Source organism: Juglans regia, chromosome 7 (genome assembly GCF_001411555.2).
Source record: "Juglans regia cultivar Chandler chromosome 7, Walnut 2.0, whole genome shotgun sequence".
NCBI classification, from domain to species: domain Eukaryota; kingdom Viridiplantae; phylum Streptophyta; class Magnoliopsida; order Fagales; family Juglandaceae; genus Juglans; species Juglans regia.
Window position 1 is genome coordinate 36,820,530 of NC_049907.1, and position 20,014 is coordinate 36,840,543.

The 20,014-nt window shown below is 38.0% G+C and overlaps 2 protein-coding genes across 4 annotated transcripts; one reads left to right on the top strand and one right to left on the bottom strand.

Moving 5' to 3' along the window:
- The first annotated feature begins 2,130 nt into the window (after nucleotides 1-2,130).
- On the top strand, nucleotides 2,131-5,938 carry LOC109018718 (heat shock 70 kDa protein 8). Of its 3 annotated transcripts, XM_019000872.2 has the most exons (3): nucleotides 2,131-2,291; nucleotides 3,567-3,638; nucleotides 3,954-5,938. In XM_019000872.2, the coding sequence occupies exon 3, from the start codon at nucleotides 3,956-3,958 to the stop codon at nucleotides 5,672-5,674; it is 1,719 nt and encodes a 572-aa protein (XP_018856417.1). In that variant the 5' UTR covers nucleotides 2,131-2,291; nucleotides 3,567-3,638; nucleotides 3,954-3,955; the 3' UTR covers nucleotides 5,675-5,938. The 3 variants fall into 3 exon arrangements, with proteins under 3 accessions (XP_018856417.1, XP_018856416.1, XP_018856418.1); XM_019000871.2 differs by lacking the exon at nucleotides 3,567-3,638; XM_019000873.2 differs by lacking the exons at nucleotides 2,131-2,291; nucleotides 3,567-3,638 and adding an exon at nucleotides 3,705-3,723.
- A 2,379-nt stretch (nucleotides 5,939-8,317) lies between these two features.
- LOC109018720 lies at nucleotides 8,318-11,987 on the bottom strand. The gene is made up of 7 exons (XM_019000877.2): nucleotides 11,760-11,987; nucleotides 11,271-11,388; nucleotides 10,893-10,981; nucleotides 10,740-10,786; nucleotides 10,541-10,629; nucleotides 9,896-10,029; nucleotides 8,318-9,387 (listed from the first exon to the last, which is right to left on the bottom strand). Exons 1-7 carry the CDS (start codon nucleotides 11,853-11,855, stop codon nucleotides 8,683-8,685), a joined length of 1,278 nt encoding a protein of 425 aa, XP_018856422.2. The 5' UTR covers nucleotides 11,856-11,987; the 3' UTR covers nucleotides 8,318-8,682.
- Between the last annotated feature and the right edge of the window lie 8,027 nt (nucleotides 11,988-20,014).

Below are 20,014 nucleotides of genomic sequence, written 5' to 3' on the forward strand. Positions count from 1 at the left end.
TGAGACTGGTATTATGCTCTTGTCGCCTTTCGTGCCTCTTGTCTTGGTGGTTCGGTGCAGCTTTCTTGTCTCCCGAAATGCCTTTGCGTTCTACCTTCAACTCCCCTTTCCTTGGCTCTACAAGAGCCTGTAATGTATCTTCGGCGTTGACGAAGTCATCCGCCCTATCCATGAACTCTCTCATGCTAAAGGGGGTCTTTCTAGCCAATTCAGCCATGAACGGGCTGTGTGGCCAGATCTCGCCTAACAAGACGGTTAGAGTGATCTTCTCATCTTAGTCATCTGTCGTCAACCTTTCTTTATTAAAGCGAATGAGGTATGTCTTTAGGCCCTCCTTTTCCCTCTGTTTAACGGTCAAGAGGTATGTCGTTGTGCGCCATGCCTCCTGTTGAGCATAAATTGTGTTAAGAATTGCCTAGCTAACTCTTCAAAGCTATCAATCAACCTCGGCTCGAGCGTTCCAAACCATCCTCTGGCCATTCCCCTCAAAGTTAAGGGAAAAGATCGGAAGACAATTTCTCGTGGGAAATCGTGAAGTGTGATATGCACCTTGAAGTTCTCCAAGTGATCTAGTGGGTCTTTGGACCCATCATACATATCTATCTGTGGCACTTTAAATCTCAACGGGAGCAGCACGAGCATTACTTCCATGTTATAAGACAAATCCATGCAGGTCAACAGTTGTTCCACCAAGGAGGATCCTCTCATCTTCTTCACCATTTCCTCGTACTTGCCGACGAGGCTGCGTAGCTCATCATGCAATTTTTTCTTTTCCACATCCTCCACGTCCACTCCCCTATTACTATGTGCTTCTCCTTCTCCTTGTTCATTATGGCCGAGTATGGTAGCATCACCGAGCTCAATGTTGCGGCGCTTAAGTTTTTCGTTCTCTTTCCTTAGGTTTTTCATGGCGTCTAATGTCATCTTCAACTTTTCTTCATTTGTTGCTAATCGTGTTTCCCTGTATGCAGGTGCCGCTTCTAGTTCACGAGTTGCTTGAGAACGTGTCACGGTCAGCATGAGGGAACCAGGTTGAAGTCTAATGAAAAACTGAAATCACAATTATCCCACAGACAGCGCCACTGTAAAAGGTCGTGTCCCACCATCGGTCGTGATCGTTAACTTGCAAATCGTTAAGTGGGCGGCGTGGTGCACTTGTGACACCTCCGATGCTTAAGTCAGTAATGAGTGAGAGATAATAATTTAAGAATGCTTAATTAAATCAATCGAAGGTTACTTATTGCTTCTATATATAGGCATGGAGAATATTGGATGAATACTATGAATTTATTAACTTTGCACAATGCTTAGCCACTAGAAGGCTTATCCGTGATATATCGGAATTATCTAATCACCACGTGGTTCATATTCATAATGTGAAATTTTATCCATCCCTAATCCCTAATAAATAGGACGGCTAGGGTCTTCGTTAAGCTACACGACTCCTTTGAGTCTTTTATGGATGATGGCCCTTGGGCCCCCAATTTAGGTTAGACTAATATTAACTCTAAAATTATTCGAATTATTCCCAATAAACTCAATTTTAAGATCTTTGTTGAACTTTTAAATGATCATTATGTTCATCATATTCATTATCTTCTTCAAACATATTCACATAGTCATATTTCACCAAGAAAAGAAAGACTGTTTTGTTCTATTTTGTTTCACATATTATTGGGCCATGTCGCTAAAGACTAGGACTTCGTCTTTTCAGCCGAAATATGGGTAGTGAAAGAGAAACTAAGCCAAGCCCACCATCTAGGAGACCGGAAAGAAACGGATCCGAGTCAGTCACCCGAGCCCAAATAGCTGACTTGTCACTGGACGGTGACATCTGTCAGCACAAGGTTTAATCTCCAGGTCGCCACGCAGTTCTCTGTTCTTTTTCTGGACACTTCTCGCGGGCACCCACAAAATGTTGTGATGTATATGGTTTCGGATCGTGCGCGACTACTATGATGCACATCTGACCTCACATCATAATTTGTAAGACGTGGCAAGAATCGGACGGCTATGCTTTTGAAACGAAATCATAGAGAATGCTCGTGTATATCGTTAACGTGATCTGCGTCTTAGTGCTCACATATTGCAGTTTTCACTTCTATACAAAAAAAAGCTCACTATTTTTCCTACTCTATCCGGGAAACTCTAGAAGTTGAGCGACTTTCCTATTTAGCTCCTCGGCAATCTCTCAAGTCTTCAAGCACGCAGTGTCTCGCAGCTTCCAATTCCCCCGTCTTTTCTCAAGAGCTCCTCTCACTTTCTATCTCTCCTCGTCGACTCTCAGAGCAGTAAGTACCTCATTTCCTTTTTTGTCTCATTTTGCTTTGCTATTACGGGCTCCCACGGCTAGTAACTCTCTGTTCTCTGACATGCTTCCTTCTTCTTTTCTAGTCGTTCTTGGTATGGGAGGATCCTTCTTTTACGATCTGTTTTGCTATTTTAGTTTATTTTAGTTCATGAGGAAATGGGTCGGTTTTGTTTTAGTTTTATGCTTCTGCGTGTGGTCTTGTGGGGTTCACATCAATTGATTGGGAGTTGAAAGACCTTGAAGGTGTTTGTGGGAAGACCTACACAGACTTTATTTTTACAATTCGTTACTCTGGAAAGCCATTTAGACCTTAGAGGTTATAATGTTCTAGAAGGGTTGTGGGTTGTTGCTTAATGCTGATTCATTGCCTCTTGAGCTTAAGTGTGGCTTAAGAACCGTGCTTACTAGAAATTACCCGAAGGCATCATCATCCTGAGAATTGAAAATAAACATCATTAAGTCCAAATATTAGTTGTGAAGAAGTTGGTCATATCCTATTAGGTTACAGCTCCACATTAATAACCTAGGAATTTGGTGCTTCTAGCTGTGTCTAATTCAAGGAACCTGCAATCAATGTGACTCGGTCACTCGAGTCATTTCTGGGCATAACTAGTTCTCATAATTACTGCGGTAAAAATCAATGTCATGTTTAGGAAGAAATAAGCTTGAACATACCATATTCTTAAACTTAAAAGACCAATAAAGCATACATTCCAACAATGAAAGGATTGTCCTCTTAGATATGAAACAACATTTTAGGGGTATAACATAGCTTGAGCCTGGTTTTGGCTGTCACCCAACGTGGGGCTTACCCACTCATTTTCGCATGTATATTGCAACAATTGTTTAATGCACATTCTCTCACTCCATAAGACCATATATTGCATTTGTTTTGAGACTTAGCATTAACTTTTTGTTGAAAATTCTTGTTAATTGGAAGTCGCCAAGAAATTGGCCTCTTGTGAGGAGTTTGATCACCAATCTGTACTGCACTCGGCTGATAAAGGAATCAAATATATTGTCATCAGGTGGAATGGTGCTTTTTGAGTAGACAAACTGAATCAACGCTGTTTAGCTTGTGAATTGAGTTTGTAGGCACTCATATAAGGTTAAAAAAACATTTGTATTTTGCTCAATTTATGATTTTATTTGAGAATGTTGTGATTCATTGCAACTAACGTGGAAGGTTATTGGTTGCTCCTAAAGAAAGATAAAAGTCAACAGTTCAATATTAGGATTTTTTCTGTTGGTGCAGAGTACACTCGAGAGGACTTGCTGACAATATTATTTCTACTACATTGAATCTCTGTCGTGCTGTTAGGACACGGTATCTATTACAAGCTTTTTCTTCCAGTGCCACGTCTTTTGTAACTTTTTTCCAGAAAATTTCTCATCCTTGATTGAAAAGCCTGGCAAGTGTAGTCATCTCTCTATTTTCCCCTCCCATCTAATTCTATTTAAACAAATTTTAATTTTGTATGGCTAGTTTGTGTTTCTTGTATCAGATGAAGAATCTGATATTTCTCGTGGTCTGTCATTTATATTCCCATATAGCTATGTCTGCAATGGTTGTCTGCTGACAACTTTGTTCGCTAAGTGTTGAGTGATATCTCCAGCCCTTCTGAAATTTGTCAAAATGCAGGAATGGCTGAACCAGAATACACCGTAGCATCAGATAGTGAAACCACTGGAGAGGAGAAATCATCTTCTGCTTTTCCAGAAATTGCAATAGGAATTGATATCGGCACTTCACAATGTAGTGTTGCAGTCTGGAATGGCTCCCAAGTAGAGCTCCTTAAAAACACTAGAAACCAAAAGGTGATGCGATCGTATGTAACTTTCAAAGATGATGCCCCTTCAGGGGGAGTCAGTAATCAGCACACCCATGAGCTTGAAATGTTATCTGGAGCTTCAATCTTCAACATGAAACGCTTAATTGGAAGAGTTGATACTGATCCAGTTGTTCATGCGAGCAAAAGCCTTCCGTTTTTGGTACAAACATTGGACATTGGTGTCCGCCCTTTCATTGCAGCCTTGGTTAACAATGTCTGGAGATCCACCACTCCTGAAGAAGTCTTGGCAATATTTCTGGTGGAATTAAGAGCAATGGCTGAGATTGCACTAAAGCGGCCCATAAGAAATGTTGTTCTCACCATTCCAGTTTCATTTAGTCGCTTCCAGGTGACCCGAATCGAAAGAGCCTGTGCCATGGCTGGCCTTCATGTCCTAAGACTGATGCCTGAACCAACAGCTGTGGCACTGTTATATGCACAGCAGCAGCAACAGACAATACATGAGAATATGGGAAGTGGATGCGAGAAGATTGCACTGATATTTAATATGGGTGCTGGCTATTCTGACGTCGCTGTTAGTGCTACAGCTGGAGGAGTTTCGCAAATAAAAGCTCTGGCAGGAAGTGCTATAGGAGGAGAAGACATGCTTCAGAATATGATGCGACATTTGTTGCCTGATTCCGAGATCATCTTCTCAAACCATGGGATCAATGAGATTAAATCAATGGGCTTGCTTCGAGTAGCAACTCAGGATGCAATCCACAGGCTCTCCTTCGAGACCAGTGTACAAATTGATGTTGACCTGGGAAACGGGTCAAAAATATGTAAGGTCGTGAACCAGGAGGAATTTCAGGAAGTCAACAGAGAGGTGTTCGAGAAGTGTGAGAGCCTCATAATCCAATGCCTGCGTGATGCCAAGATAGAACCCGATGATGTGACTGACATAATTGCCGTGGGAGGTTGCTCATTTATTCCAAAGATAAAGAATCTTATTATGACTATATGTAAAAGACAGGAGCTTTACAAAGGGATAAACCCAATGGAAGCTGCTGTCTGTGGGGCAGCACTAGAAGGAGCAGTGGCTTCAGGTATAAATGATCCTTTCGGAAGTTTGGACTTATTGACCATTCAAGTTACACCCCTTGCTATTGGGATTCAGGCCGATGGAAACAATTTTGTACCCATTATACCTAGAAACACTACAATGCCAGCACGGAAAGAGTTAGCTTTCACAACTGTTCATGATAATCAAACTGAAGCGTTGATTGTTGTATATGAAGGTGAAGGGAAGAAGGTGGACGAGAATCATCTTCTGGGATATTTCAAGCTCGTGGGTATTCCTCCAGCTCCCAAGGGAGTTCCAGATATAAATGTGTGCATGGACATTGATGCCTCGGATGTGCTGAGAGTACTGGCTGGGGTTGTGGTGCCAGGATCTCAACAGGCTGCAATTCCTGTCATGGAAGTTAGGATGCCAACAATTGATGATGGGCATGGCTGGTGTGCAGAAGCTCTGCACAGAACTTTTGGGTCTAAACTGAACTTAGTTACAGTTCAGAAGAAGATATAGCGGTGTGATGTAAATGTTCAGTTTCATTACAACTCAAGTTGCTATGGTTTTTCAGGTTTCCGTTGATCCTGGACATATCGATTCTGTAAGAACTCTGTTGAAAGGTTATACTTGGTTTACATAAATAATAAATGTGGACTTCATGTACTTTAATTGGCTACTTTTATGCTGAGTTTGTTCATGTTATGATTTCTATGTCAGCTACATTTTGTGTAATACAGTTTCGTGGTTGGCATTTTGTTATTACTTTATGATGCACTGGAATCTGGATGGTTAATAAATGTAAATTTTTAGCTGCTGAAAGTCACAATAACGGATTATTTTGCAATTACAGAAAGGAATTAAAGTATGGCCGGCCTTTCTATTATTTAGGTAGTATTTAATTATTAGATATGCAATTAATGTAGAGATGTGGAGGAGTTGCTTGCTAGTAAAGAACAGCGAGATAAGTTACGGTTCACTAATGGCAAAGGTGTTGGTTTGTTCATTGTTTGTTAGAAGTCGGGGTAATATTTTATTGAGCATTCGATGCATCTTAAGGAGTCTTGCAAGAAAGAAAAGTTCATTACATAGTAGTATTCATCATGAGGATTTTTTTCTTTCACTAGTTATTTTGACAATAATAGCGAATATAGAACAGGGCACCTCTCTCTTTATTCATTTTTATTACCCCATTATCTTCTACTTCTGCTTTCTCGCAATGTAAATGCAACAGTTCTTTTTCAAGGTGCATTTTTAAGTTTATGGTGTGGCTTCGGTCCCGTTAGAATTTGATTCATTGGATTAGAGACACGTGTCTTTTGTCGGAGCCTTGCCCTTTAGCATAAGACTTACCTTCGATCCACTTTCTTTTAGAACTGGATTGTGAATGAGAGATGTGTCCCACAAGGGTACTTAAGAGACTCTTGCTCTCTGTTCTTTCTATACATGAATGAGAGAGTACTGTAAAGACAAACACACAAGACAATGTAAATAACAAGAAAATGGGGTTCTTATGGTGCCCCCTCCCACAATCTCACAAGAATTCTGTTTTTCCTTTCCAGTATGAATTTAATTCTTTTAAATTCTGTTTTTACTTCAGATCAATGTACCCTCTACTTTGCCCTTGTCTCGGACCCTACCCATATATCATCGGACTATATATGCTCCTTTTCAATCTCAAACACCAAAGTTATAGATGGTGGTTACAAGTACTACAATTAACACTTTGATGCTACGGTAGATGCTTTTGTAGCGGCGATGGTGAGAGTGGTGGGCGAGGATGTCAAAATTGTGGTGTCTGAAACCGGCTGGCCTCCTGAGGGCAATGAGCCTTATACAACCATAGCTAATGCCAACATCTACAACCTAAAGAAGCACGTGACGAGTATGGGAGGCACTCCTAGAAGGGCAGACTTGAATTTGGAGGCCTGCATATTTGCTATGTTCAATGAGAACCAAAACTTAATACGGTTGAACACAACTATATAGGGTACTTTTTACCCCAACCTTACTGAAGTATACCGATTATGGCGTTGAAGACAACAATTTTTACCCTTTTTGGAGTATAATTATGACGAATACTTGAGAAATATGACATTTTTAGTGGATTGCTTGCTTATAGTATTACCCATTTGGCATGTAAACGAGGTACAGACCCTCAATCAAGCCCATTCAATTCACTTCATTCTGCAAATCATCAAATCACCCATGGGGATGGCTATATATCATGCAGATTAATTGGGCAGCACTTGGAATTTGGATTCTAAAATGTTTTGTTTGGATATATCAAAACGATGGACAAGATTAACTTTGCCATCCGACGGATGATGTTCCAGGAGTTTCACATTGGGATAGGTCTCAATGCCATCTAGATTCTATCTATGTACAAGAGAACTATAGTTGGGGAACCTTATGTCAAATCCCAGTCATTGTCATCATCACAAGTTCACAACCCTTGTCCATATTCACCTGATCAGAGAGGTACTCCAAAAAACCATGAAAAGGACACCTTCAGACTCACAAACAACAAAGAATAAACTCCAAACTCTTTAACAGTATATTATAGCAGTACAAAACACTGCCTGCTGAATGAACCCTACACTCTGAAGTCCGAGGGTAAAATACAAGGCCCAAGCTAGGAAGTAGTGAAACAACAGTAGACTCCAAATGGAAGGATCCCAAGTCTCTTACGTCACTACTTAAGTAAAAGAACCTTGATGCCTAAACGACACTAGCTTCACGACAAAACACCATCCTCAGAACCAGATGTATATGTGTGTACAGGCAGTGTCGATCTGTATAGTATCATGTCAATTTCAATTCCCAATGTTATGCAACAGTACTGTTTTATTTTTATCGTATTCTTAAGAATATAAAATGTAGAGACTCCATTTTGACTTCTCAAACAAAACCCGACACATATTCCTACTAAAACTCTGCTACAACGTTGAAACCAACGCATTAAAATATGAGATATCAGCAAAATAATACAAGAACAACGTTACAAAATGAAAGTATTCAAATCTGAGTTATTTATTACTATTATTATTATAAACAAAGTCCAACCATGCAACCACGTAATATAAGTCCAAAAGATTCTATTACCTCAAAAAAAAAACTCTCGTTTTCACAAACAACAAAAAATAAAATTTATATATCAACTTTGAATCGAAACAGAGGGCATTCCTTTCGAGTACTCTTTGGTGCTTCTAATACAGTTCTATTTCCCACCATATGATTTCCAAAGCAAAATGTTCTCCGTCTCGACCACGTTGTCTTGCTCCCATGCATGATGATGATGCTTTGCCCCCAAAACGTAGACTTTGTGAAGCCACAAACCTCAAAATGGGACATGGTGCACACCTTCTCACACCCCACCTAGCACGTCGTCGTCGCTGTGACTTTTCTTTTTTCCTCGAAGTTGAAGGCAGAAATAATTAATCAAATTATTAGCAGTAGTGTCATGGAGATTGTTAATTCATTATGTACTTTTTTTTCTTTCCCTTTTTCTCGGGTTCCATGCTCGATCAGAACCGTTGCGATACGGACACGTGGCGGCGTCTTAGGTGGGGAGAAACGATGGAGATTAGTCCACCAAGTGGGGGCCTCATCTTTGACCTGTAAATCATCTCATCGTATGGCCTCCTGTAGAACTTCAAAAATGGTAAGAACGACTCCCGAGACCTGTCGTTACGGCTGACGTGGCAATCCTTGCGGAAAAACATGGCCGGTGATTGGAGGAACGAGGGTCGTGGGGTGCGAGGCTGGGAGATTTTGCTAGGCTCACTGTTGGTGGTACGCTGTGGCAACGGGGTTGAAGGGAACAGAGATTTCCTCGTTGGCCTAGTCATGTTGCTTCCACCGTAGATGCTCGCAGGTGGAGTTCTCGCAGCCGGTGATGCGAACGAGAAGGATCGAGCGTTGAGTGGGGAAATTAGAGCGGGGCCCAAAGAAGATGGTGTCGTGGGACCTACTTTCGAAGCTGACGTGTCAGTTAAGCTTAGGTACCAAGGTTTCAGCGAGTCAAAGTGGTGCGAGACCGTGAACGAGAAGCGGGAGGATGAGCATGAGCCGATCTTGGCCGTTGATTTCAAAGACGAAGGGTCAAACCGAAGGGACGATGCTCGTGGTCGTGGGTAGGTTGAGAAATCGTTAAAGTCCAGGGATTCTTCAAAATCTAGTGACGATACAACAATCGTGGCCGTTGATAACTCAACGAACGGCCGAGCACCCTGCATCCATGCATAGAATATAACAGATGGTCAAGATTTTACTCAACACCTTATCAAATTTCTAATCAATTTGAAAATAATGTATGATCAGACATCATCTTCTGCATTTTCAATGCTGGAAACAAAAAATGTCAGCAGATCACATCTAATCTAGACAATTGACTTTTGAATCTTTGATCAAAGAAAAGAAAAACCTCAACAATTCAGCTGAATATCAACTAGTTTATCCTACTGAAATATGAATTTTAAATTAGGGTTCAATAATCTATGGCAGGATTGTCGAAACCCAAAAAAGGAATGTGAAACGGGGCCGTTTTAGAATTGATTAAGGATGATATAATGGTGGCTTAAGTACTTAGAAAACTAAAGAGCAATAATTATATAAAGGTGGTCCACTCAAACACTTAAGAAACAATGCAATATCCAAATTCAACGGTAATATTGGTACAAACTGGATTCCATGGAGAGCTGCATGCCCTCAACAGGGCATGGGTTTAAACACTTTTACCTTCCATAGATAAGAGAATAGAGATGGAGGATCAATGACAAAAGCCTTGTGCAGCCTGCCTGGGTAGTACTCTGCCACAGTTTTCAGTGTAGCCAGCAATAAATTCATAAAACCCGATGCAGACCTGAAAAAGCCTGCATTGCATCATGCTTTCAAAGTAAGCTCGATGCTTAATGCTTTTATATCCCTTAAATAAGATTTGCTCAATGAAATTAAAATTTTAAAAAAAAAAAAAATTTATTTTTATTATCTGTACTGGCAAAGCAAAAAGTAGAATCCTGGGTACGTATTTCTGCTGGAGATCATTTATTTAAGGAAGCTACAGCTTTGAAATTGACCAAATCTAGGAGAGTACAAGCTCCAATTCCCAATAATACCCCTACACTGCCGAACCATTATTCGGACCTCCACCATGACAGTTCAGGGGCACTCCAGACACTTTTTTGAGAATTTCTCAGAGATTGCCGGTGCTCCGACATGGTTGCGTGCCGGGAGCCATTGACCAGGTTGCCACGTACAGTAGCAAGCGTACAGATTTGAAGTCAATATTCTAAAATGGCTAAAAGCCTAAAACTAGACATGAATTTCGAACCTATATATATATGAACTTCAAAAGGAAGGTGTGGTTATTCTGAGTAAACTTACTCGCGTCGAGAAGAAGAACGAAGTGCTCGACGTTTTTCGGCATGGTTTGGATGGCAACCTCCAGCGTAAACACCAGCAAACGAGTAAACCTAAAAGAATTAAAATTAACAAGAAAGAAGAATTATTACGAGTAATATTGTGAGACTTGTTACAACGTCGTTTACGACAAAAACTTCCAGTTTCATGTCTGGATACTCACAGTTTTTGGGAATGGAATTTCTGGTAATCTTGCTTGATCCGGAAAATCTGTAACAAAGGTAGAACAATTTTTTCTGAGTCCGATCTCGACTCACTCTCTTGCATTTTCAACAAAAAAAAAAAAAAAAAATAGAGCAAGTAATTGGGGAGTTACCAAAATAGGTCTGGATTCTTCATCATGACCGGCCACATAAGCAACGCCTTCGGCGATCTCAGCTGAGAACTCATCTGCTATCAAGTGATCTATGTCCAAAATGAAACAAGCGAACAGATTATTGCAAAACAACCATAGACTTACTTCAATTTTGAATTATTATTATTATTTTTTATTTTTTTATTTTTTATTTTTGGTGTCGTGAGGAAGTGACTTTAATCATTACGGGGAATTTAACTTTAACGCTTAATTCAAAGTGGAAAAGCAAGATTCTTAATTTGCTCATTGAGACAAAAAGAAACGAAACCGGCAACGAAAATGCTGGTTGCAAAGACGGGTGGGAATAGCTTTTGAGGAGTAGAAGAAGGAAACGTTTACCTGTGCCAATACCATCTCTCCAGGAAAGGCAAGCTCTTAAGTTCTTCGCAGCTTTCTTCACACTATCTCCTTTTGCTTTCAGAAACCGTTCTACGCAAGCCTTGTTGCAGAACTTCTCCTGTCAACAATAGTGCCACATATTAGTGTAAAGCCATGACAAAACTCATAACGGAGTTCCATAAAAAATGATTCGCTTGTCTATCTCAAGTACATGGAACAACTTGAAGAATTTAACGAAGAAAGATACTTTTAGCTGAACAGGCTAGCTACTATTTACTCTCTATAGAATGAGCTTTCTATACAGTTAAGCAAACCACGAGATCATGCACGATGGTTCTTTGAGAAAAAAAAAATACAGAGAGAGAGAGAGAAGTAGCAACAGTAACACGTACAGATCTTTCAAACAGAGATGCTCATTGTTTCAAAGACGTAGCAAATTAAGTTTGGTGACAGATAGCGTAATAGTAAGAAAGAGAACCCAGCTCCCACCTGCTTTACTGTAAGGGGGGCTTGTTTTCTGAGAAGCTCCAGAACAGCTTCAACCCTGTCATCGTCTTTCTGATCCTTCTGCTCTTTCTTTCCCATTTCAAGAAAACTTACGAGTCTCGAAGAAAACACGAATATACCAGACTTCTGCTTCACGAAACCATAAAAAACTCCCAACTCGTAGCAGAAAGAGATGGAGAGAGACAGAGATATTGATATTGAGATATAGGGTTCAATAAAAAGTGAGGGTTAAGAGCCCGTATTTATAGCAAACGACGGCTAATAACGCCGTTACAAGCTCATACTTGCACATGCAGGCATTAAATAAAATGCACTCTCAACCTCACAACATCACTGCTTCGGTCAATGCCAATATGTCATTGCAAAGACGGTACGATGGCGATTCGTAACGGAAAACGTCACGTGCCCGACCCTACTGGGACCATCGATGGGTCATGGCTTCCTTAGTACTTTCCACTCTTGCCCCTACTCTCCGTTTAATCCTCCTTGGTTTTGGAAAATGGAGTTTCCATTTTTAGATTCCTATGTTATATATATGTGCTGCGTCAGAGGGGTGTTACAATTTACAACCCCATTTTCACGCAGGAGACATGAAATTGGATTGTCGTGTGAAAAAAGCATGCAGAAAATGGCATTTGATGTAAATATTACACGAGAGAGAACGTTCTGCGTTGGTAAATTTAAATAGGGTTAATATTATGATAATTTGCTGACTAAGCACTGTGTGCGAGTAATGATGGGACCAAAATAAAATCGAACACGTGAAGGCCAGGGATATACATACGGGGATAAAAATTAATTAATTAATTAAATTAAGGGTCACATTCACACACATGAATCACATGATACACAGTAGTAGTATAATTTTCAGGTATTTGTGTTGGACAGAGTTTTGTACGTTCTGATTTATTTGTAGGCTAGGCAATTTTCTTTCCTTTACGGTTTTACCTGCATCTTTTTCTTGCTACTTTTGGATTTTAGTTTAATTAATTGAATTATAAATAATAATATTTTATAAATTTTATTGAAATGAATTTAATTTTTTTAAAATTAAAATGAGTATAAAATATATAAAATAAATTGAGATGGATTTTATTTTTTTATAAAAAATTAAAAAAATAATGAATCTCATCAATAATTAATTTAAAATGAATTTAAAAGTTGATCAGTTTGTTCCAACAACAAAACCAAACATAGTGTCAATATAACAGTACTAGTGTACGTTACTGTATATATAATTCATATGACTCGATCATTTTATTCTTTTTTGTAGAATTTATTTGACTCAAAGGTATAAGTATATATATATTTTTAAACATATTCTTTCTATTTGAATATATAAACAATTGGTGCTGATGATCATTAAATAATGTAGAATTATCACATGTTCAAAGCAGTGAAAACACGAGCCCTTGTACATTAACACAACACGTAGTTCCATAAGTCAAAACATTGAGATATGTCGTCCATTTTAAATTCGTTCTGTGTTTTCCACAAGTTCGTGGTTGTCACGGCGAAGACCCGGCCTCCGTGTTTGCATGGCAATTAAAGAGCTACTAGCTAGAAAGTCCAGGACATTCTCCACGTGTCCAGTACTTTTTAATAATATATATAAGTACATTGTACAAATTATTTAAAATTTAACATATTTATTATTATTAAATAATAAAATAAAAATTTAGTATATATAATTAATAAAAGCAAAATATCGACGGTTTTAAGTACTGAAGAAAGAGGGAGTTTGTAGAGGCAGAGGATGATGATCATAAATAGGCCAAAGCGTTGTTTAAGGATGTTAAGTCGAATTTCCCAAAGCCAAAGTTGTAAGCAGCTTTATGCTGAGGGGGGCAAAAAAAATAAAAATAAAGAACAAGTTGAAAGCTTTATCGTGATGATTAAAATAATAACATAAAAGGTGGTATTTAGCTAACGATTTGTTCCAATTGTCCTCATTCAAAAGAACAAGTTGAAAGCTTTATCGTGATGATTAAAATAATAACATAAAAGGTGGTATTTAGCTAACGATTTGTTCCAATTGTCCTCATTCAAATGTGGGAGATCAAAATTTTTTTATTTTTTTAAAATTTTTTAAAGTTTTTTTGATTTTATTATTTTTAAAATAATTGAATTATTCTATTTATAATTTATATATTATATATTTAATAAGAGAATTAAATTAAAAAACTCATAAAAAGAATAGTGTGTAGTATGAGACTTAATAATAAATTTTTTCACGATGATAAGAGAGAGTTGGGCGAGAGTTGAGGACTTTGGGGGCAGATATGATACTGTTGGTTCGCAGACCTCCCACGTGGCCTCAGTTGCATCCTTATTCCACAGTTCTCACCTACCCTTGAAATCTTATTTCTTTTCTTTTTTTTTTTCTAATTTTTTAGTACTGATTTCAAAATTTGAAACATTACCCTCCTTTCTCCTGATCTCACATGCACCACCCCACCTAAACTGTATCATTATCGTCGTTGAATCATGGCCTTTTTAAATTCAAATAACCTATTCCTATTGCTTTCCTCACTGGCTGCTACTCTCTCTCTCTCTCTCTTCCACTATTAAAAACAAATTAAGGTGAAACAGTGACTTCGTTAAATATTAAATTGAGTATATTATAAAATTAGGAAAGTTGCAGCTCATATGGGAAGCTTCTGTCTGTTGTTGTAACTTTATATGGTTACGTACATGTAATAGCTAGCTAGGGCCTGGGATGTTGTCAACATGAGAGACGTGCTAGCTGGGCATGCAGGCATTTCAGAACTTGTGAGCAATTGACTGGCTAGTTATTCATCATGTATAACAACGCGCGTACATACGAAAAAGGCATTATATAAAAAAATGCTTCGTTGTTTTGCCCATTTGGGAACTACTTCTGTGAAGCTTGTATGAGAGTTTTTAGGCAACTACTCCGCTTTCAACACGTACGTACATTAATGTAATTAACGAGCTATAATTACCATGCCATTATTTTTAGCTTAATGGTGATGATTACAAGTCATTTAATTAAATCATTAAAAGTCCTTTAATTAACACAGGCAGGAGATCGACCGGCAGTGCATGTTTTTTTTTTTTTAAAAAAAAAAAAAAAAACAAGATTAATGGTTTAGAATGTCTGATTTTGACGCAATTTTCTCTGACTCAGATCGGGATTAATTAATTATTATGTTTGTTCCATATGTATTAGTTTAAAAAACTAATTAAATGGTGTGAGCTAGATAAAATCTGGCAGCAATCATCACACAGAAAGTTACCCTGTCACACTTTTTTTTCATGATCTCTCTCGTCCCTACCAAATGACCACACATGATCGTTACGTTGTCGATCCGTCTTCATCGATCTCTTATTGGGGATTAATTAAATTGTGTCGCGACCTCTCGTGGTCCTCTGTATTTTAAGCTTATCATCATCCCTCTTTTCCCACCTATGAAACGTGGCATGTGTAATTTAATTATCATCTATTTTAACGAGTTATTACCACTAGTAAATCCCTCTTTAACATGTCACAGCTAGCATTTACTGAAAATTCTCTAATTTGCTCCACATGATATATTACACCAACATAATGTACAACACCCGTAGGTAAATTAATTATATTGTTCATTAATCAGACAACCCAAACCTCAATCAACAATGTAAAAAATGTAATTTATTAATGTTAGGTACAAGTTTCAAATAGACAAATCTCATATAAATTTTTAATAAAAATGTGAATTTCACTAAATAGTAGAAGATTTTTTATATTTTTTTATAGTGAAATTCATTTTTTTATAAGAGGACTACACATGACTTGTTTATTTGAAGTTTTAACAAATCATTTTTCTATTATTATATAGACAATATTAACATAAATAACTCCACGTTAAATGTTGATGTACAATTCATATTATCCGTATAATTTATATGAATAATATTAAATGGTATAAATATATTATATTGAAAAAATTGATAGAATTTCAAGATTGGGAGTATATATGTGTCGGCAAATTGTAAGACGTGGTCAAACCAACAAACGCAAGTTGGATAGGAAGATGAAAATTTTTTGTTTTTGAATAAAGTTAAAAATATTATTTTTTAATATTATTATTGTTTTAAGATTTAAAAAAATTAAATTAAAATTTAAAAAAGTAGAATTAATTTATTATATTTAATATGAAAATTTAAAAAAATTATAATAATAAAATCATAAGATGAGATGAAAATTTTATATTTCATCCACTTGCCAAACCAGCCATGATCAGAACCGTGCAAACTTCATACTATATTACTTCAGTAATACGCCATGGTACGACGTCGTTGCATGTTGTTCCTTATATATATATATAATGCGAGCATGTGGATCATACGATATACTGCGTATTAATCTTTGCATTAAATGAGTGACCGAAAGTCAAAAAAGGATCAGTACTGCCGAATGTTTGAAAAATTGACATTTATATGTTTACATATATTTTGAATATATATATATATATATATATAAGTAATGTTATATACAGTCGAAAAGTATATAAGTGTCGTGCAGTCATTTTAAAAAAGAATAGAGTCTACTATTAAAAAATTATATATATTTTTTTTTATGTAGATCTCATATTTATTTACTTTTTTTAAGTAACTACACGATACTTACAAACTCACAACTATAAATATCATTTATATATATATATATATATATATATTATATTGTGTGGTTAACCTTAATCCTTTCAAATCGGAAAGGGGGAAGTAGTACAACTGGTACTACGTAAAGTTGAGGAGGGAGTTGTGTCTGTCTGTTAACGTTGTGAAAAGGCAAAGAACGTGTGTGCAAGTTGCGAATGGAATCAACCATCATTTCGGATTGGACATTTGCGACACAACCGAACAAAACATTGTATCTTTAAGGAACCGTTACAAAGACAACTAAACAATGTTGACTACAACCTCAGGCGCACATGATACCACGATGCTTTTCTTTGCTTGGGGTGGGGGGATAGGGGTCCCCGTTGCCTTTGTGACTGAAAGCCCCCCCCCCCCGCCCCACCATTGAGGAAAAAGGTTTGGTCGCCCCACAGCTTTGGCCTCGCTCCTTAATTTCTTCTTTATATTTATAGAAACTTTAATGGTTATTAAGTTGCTTTTTTTTAGCTAGCTAGTTAGCTAACTAGGCTGACTCAGATTTACAACAAACCAAAAAAGAAATTAGTGAAATTCAGTTAGAAAAATAGGAGAAATATTCATTACCAAATAGACAAAGGAAATTAAACTTGATCCGTGACTTTTGATTCCAAATCTTGTGACAAAACCAAATGATCCCTCAGTAATAAGCATGTCTACCAAAATGTTCAGCCTAACAATCAAATTATAACCGGATGTTTCAATGGACGGCCCATGGGTTAATTGCATTGTCTAATTTGGATAATATCTTATATACAAATATTGATCCTCTTTTTTATAAGAGAAATAATATTTACAATTCTAAAATGTGTAAGTCACATTTACTCTCTTTAAAAAAAGTAGATAAATATAGAATTTACATAAAAAAAAAAAAAAAAAAAAACAATGTGTACGAGTTGCACACTCTAAAACTATATCTAGTATTATTCAACTAGTAATATAAAAAGAGAAACTGTTAAAAAGTATTTAAGTTGAAAAATTCTATTTATAAGTTAGCTAGATAATGCACTTTACACATAGTTAATAAGATATGATTCGATGTAAACCTAAATGTAAACTTTTAATGAGTCTCCTCTCTGTTTTTTCTCTCGCGAAAACTGAGGTGGTGAAAAAAGTTGATAACTGTCAGGGGGGATCTGAGAGGAATGTTGGCTGGAAATAGTAAATTTGGAAAGTGAAGAGATGGAGGGGCTCGAAAGGATGTGTGGTAGTCTCCGATTATCGGAGGAAGAGAATATAGGTATTAATTTAGATCCGATAACGGTGGATGTTGCACGAGAGAAGGGGGAGAGAAGTTTAATTGGGAAGGTATGTATGGAGAGGGTAGTTGGATGTGAAGTGATTGCTGCGATTATAACTAAAATCTGGAGAGTAAGTAGTCCTGCAAAATTTTTGGGAGTTGGAAAGAATTTGTTTGTGATAACATTCAAGACATATGCTGATAAGATGCGTATCCTGGAAGGAAGACCATGGCTATTCGATAGCCATCTTTTCGTCTTAAAAGTGTTCGATGGTTTCTCTCAACCAAATCAGTGGAACTTCTCTATTGAAGTGTTTTGGGTATAGGTCCATGATCGCCCAATGGTCTGTATGACTCGTGATGGGGGAATCCATATTGGAAGCTCACTGGGGGAGGTTAAGAAGGTAGAGAGTCCAGATGATGGTGTTGGATGAGGACAATTTCTACGAATTAGGGTGGAGATCTAATTGCACAAAGCACTTGCTCGGGATAGATTTGTCAAGGTAAATGGGTAATATTGAGGTATGAAAAACTGTCTCGCATTTGTTTTAATTGTGGTTGGGTCCTACATAGTGAGGGTGGAAGCTGGATGGGAACTAGGAAGAGGGAGGAGAGGGGGAGGATGTAGCACAATTTGGTTCATGGTTGAGGGTAGAGGTTGTGCAAAAGGGAAAATATAATGGCTATTTGGACCAGATTTGGTAGTGAGGGGAAGGAAAAAACAAGGTGGAAGGATGATGAAAAGGAAAATGAAAAAGAAGGGGAGGGGTCTGGGAGTGAGGAAATGAATTGTCAAGATTATCCAAGTCGGGTAGCAGAGAAGGAGAATACATCAAAAGAGGAAGGTGTTGTGGATTTGGGGGCCAAAATAACTAAGGCTGAAAAGATATGGGGGGAAAAGGAAGAAGGGATGGTGGAATTGAGTGAGCGTTCTGGCCAGTTGCTATTGTCTGATGAGCAGAAAGGAGGGGGAGTGACTGAGTATGTCAACATTGAAGAGAAGCAAATGGAGTTTGTTGTAAAGAAAAATAGCAGTTGGAAGCGAAGGGCTAGAGACAAAGGTAAGCCAAATAATCCTTTGAATTTAGTGAGTATTAAAAAAATGGGTGGGAAACAGGAGCAGAATGATGTAGTGAGGAAGAAGTTGAAATTATGTGATGAAGAGCACATTGAGTGCAGATTGGTAGAGGCTGTTGAGCAGCCCTGCCAAGAATTATGAAAATTCTCAGTTGGAATTGTCGAGGGCTTGGGAACCCTCGGACAGTTCAATTTCTTTGCTTAATGACAAAGGAAAAGAGACCCGAGATTGTCTTTTTGATAGAGACAATAATGTGTATGGAAAAAGCTGCTGGTATTAGGAGGAAATTGGGTATGGATGGTTGTGTGGTTGTTGAAACCAGAGGAATGAGTGGTGGATTAATGGTTCTATGGAAATTGGAAGATCAGGTTGAATTGCTGAATTACTCACAATGGCATATAAACTTGTGGGTTAAAGGGAGTGTGGGGAGGGGGGGGAGAGGGATTGGATGTTAACTGGATTTTATGGGAACCCTGATGTTAGTAAAAGGGGGAAATCATGGGAACTTCTTAAAGGGTTAAAGCTCCAAGATGGGATTGCGTGGTGTGTTCTGGGAGATTTCAATGAAAAATCACTCAAGATGAAAAGGTGGGAGGGAGGGAAAGAGGTGAGGGGCAGATGTCACAATTTAGAGAGGCTCTTGAGTGCTCTGGGTTGTATGACATGGGTTGGATAGGGAACAAATTCACATGGTCTAATGGGCATGAAGATCATACCTTCATTAAAGAGAGACTTGATCGTGGGGTGGCGAATAAGAGGTGGATGGGTAGGTTCTTGGAGAAAAGGGTAGAGGTGATTGGAACACGTCTCTGACCACAAGGCTTTGTTTCTATCAGTGGGAGAGAAGGTTGGGTGGTTTCAACAAAGAAGAAATTTTAAATATGAGATGAGTTGGGGTATGGAGGAGGAGTGCAGTAAGATTGTAAGGGATGAATGGGGAAAAGATAATATCAAGAGGAAGCCTTTACAAAAGATTCAAAATCTGTTAATAGGGTGTAGAAAGGCTTTAAGCAGATGGTGTAGGGGTTCAATAAGAGCTAGAGAGGGGGCCATAAAAGAAAAAATTGAGAGCTTAAATTTTCTGGAAGCTAATGAAAAGCCCGAGAGAATGGGAGAAATAAAAAAGCTGAGAGGAGAGTTGGGATTATTGCTGGAACAGGAGGATTTGAGATGGAAGCAGATGGCCAAGAAACAATGGCTAGCATATGGTGATAAGAATACTCAATTCTTCCATGCATGTGCAAGTCAAAGAAAAAAGAA

Excerpts from the sequence above, each read along its gene's own strand:
- LOC109018720 (XM_019000877.2), bottom strand. The coding sequence starts at position 11,855 with ATGGGAAAGAAAGAGCAGAAGGATCAGAAAGACGATGACAGGGTTGAA. Across the intron at positions 11,389-11,759 it reads CCCCCCTTACAGTAAAGCAG|GAGAAGTTCTGCAACAAGGC; the intron begins GTGGGAGCTGGG and ends TATTGTTGACAG. Across the intron at positions 10,787-10,892 it reads AAGAATCCAGACCTATTTTG|ATTTTCCGGATCAAGCAAGA; the intron begins GTAACTCCCCAA and ends CCTTTGTTACAG.
- LOC109018718 (XM_019000872.2), top strand. The coding sequence starts at position 3,956 with ATGGCTGAACCAGAATACACCGTAGCATCAGATAGTGAAACCACTGGA.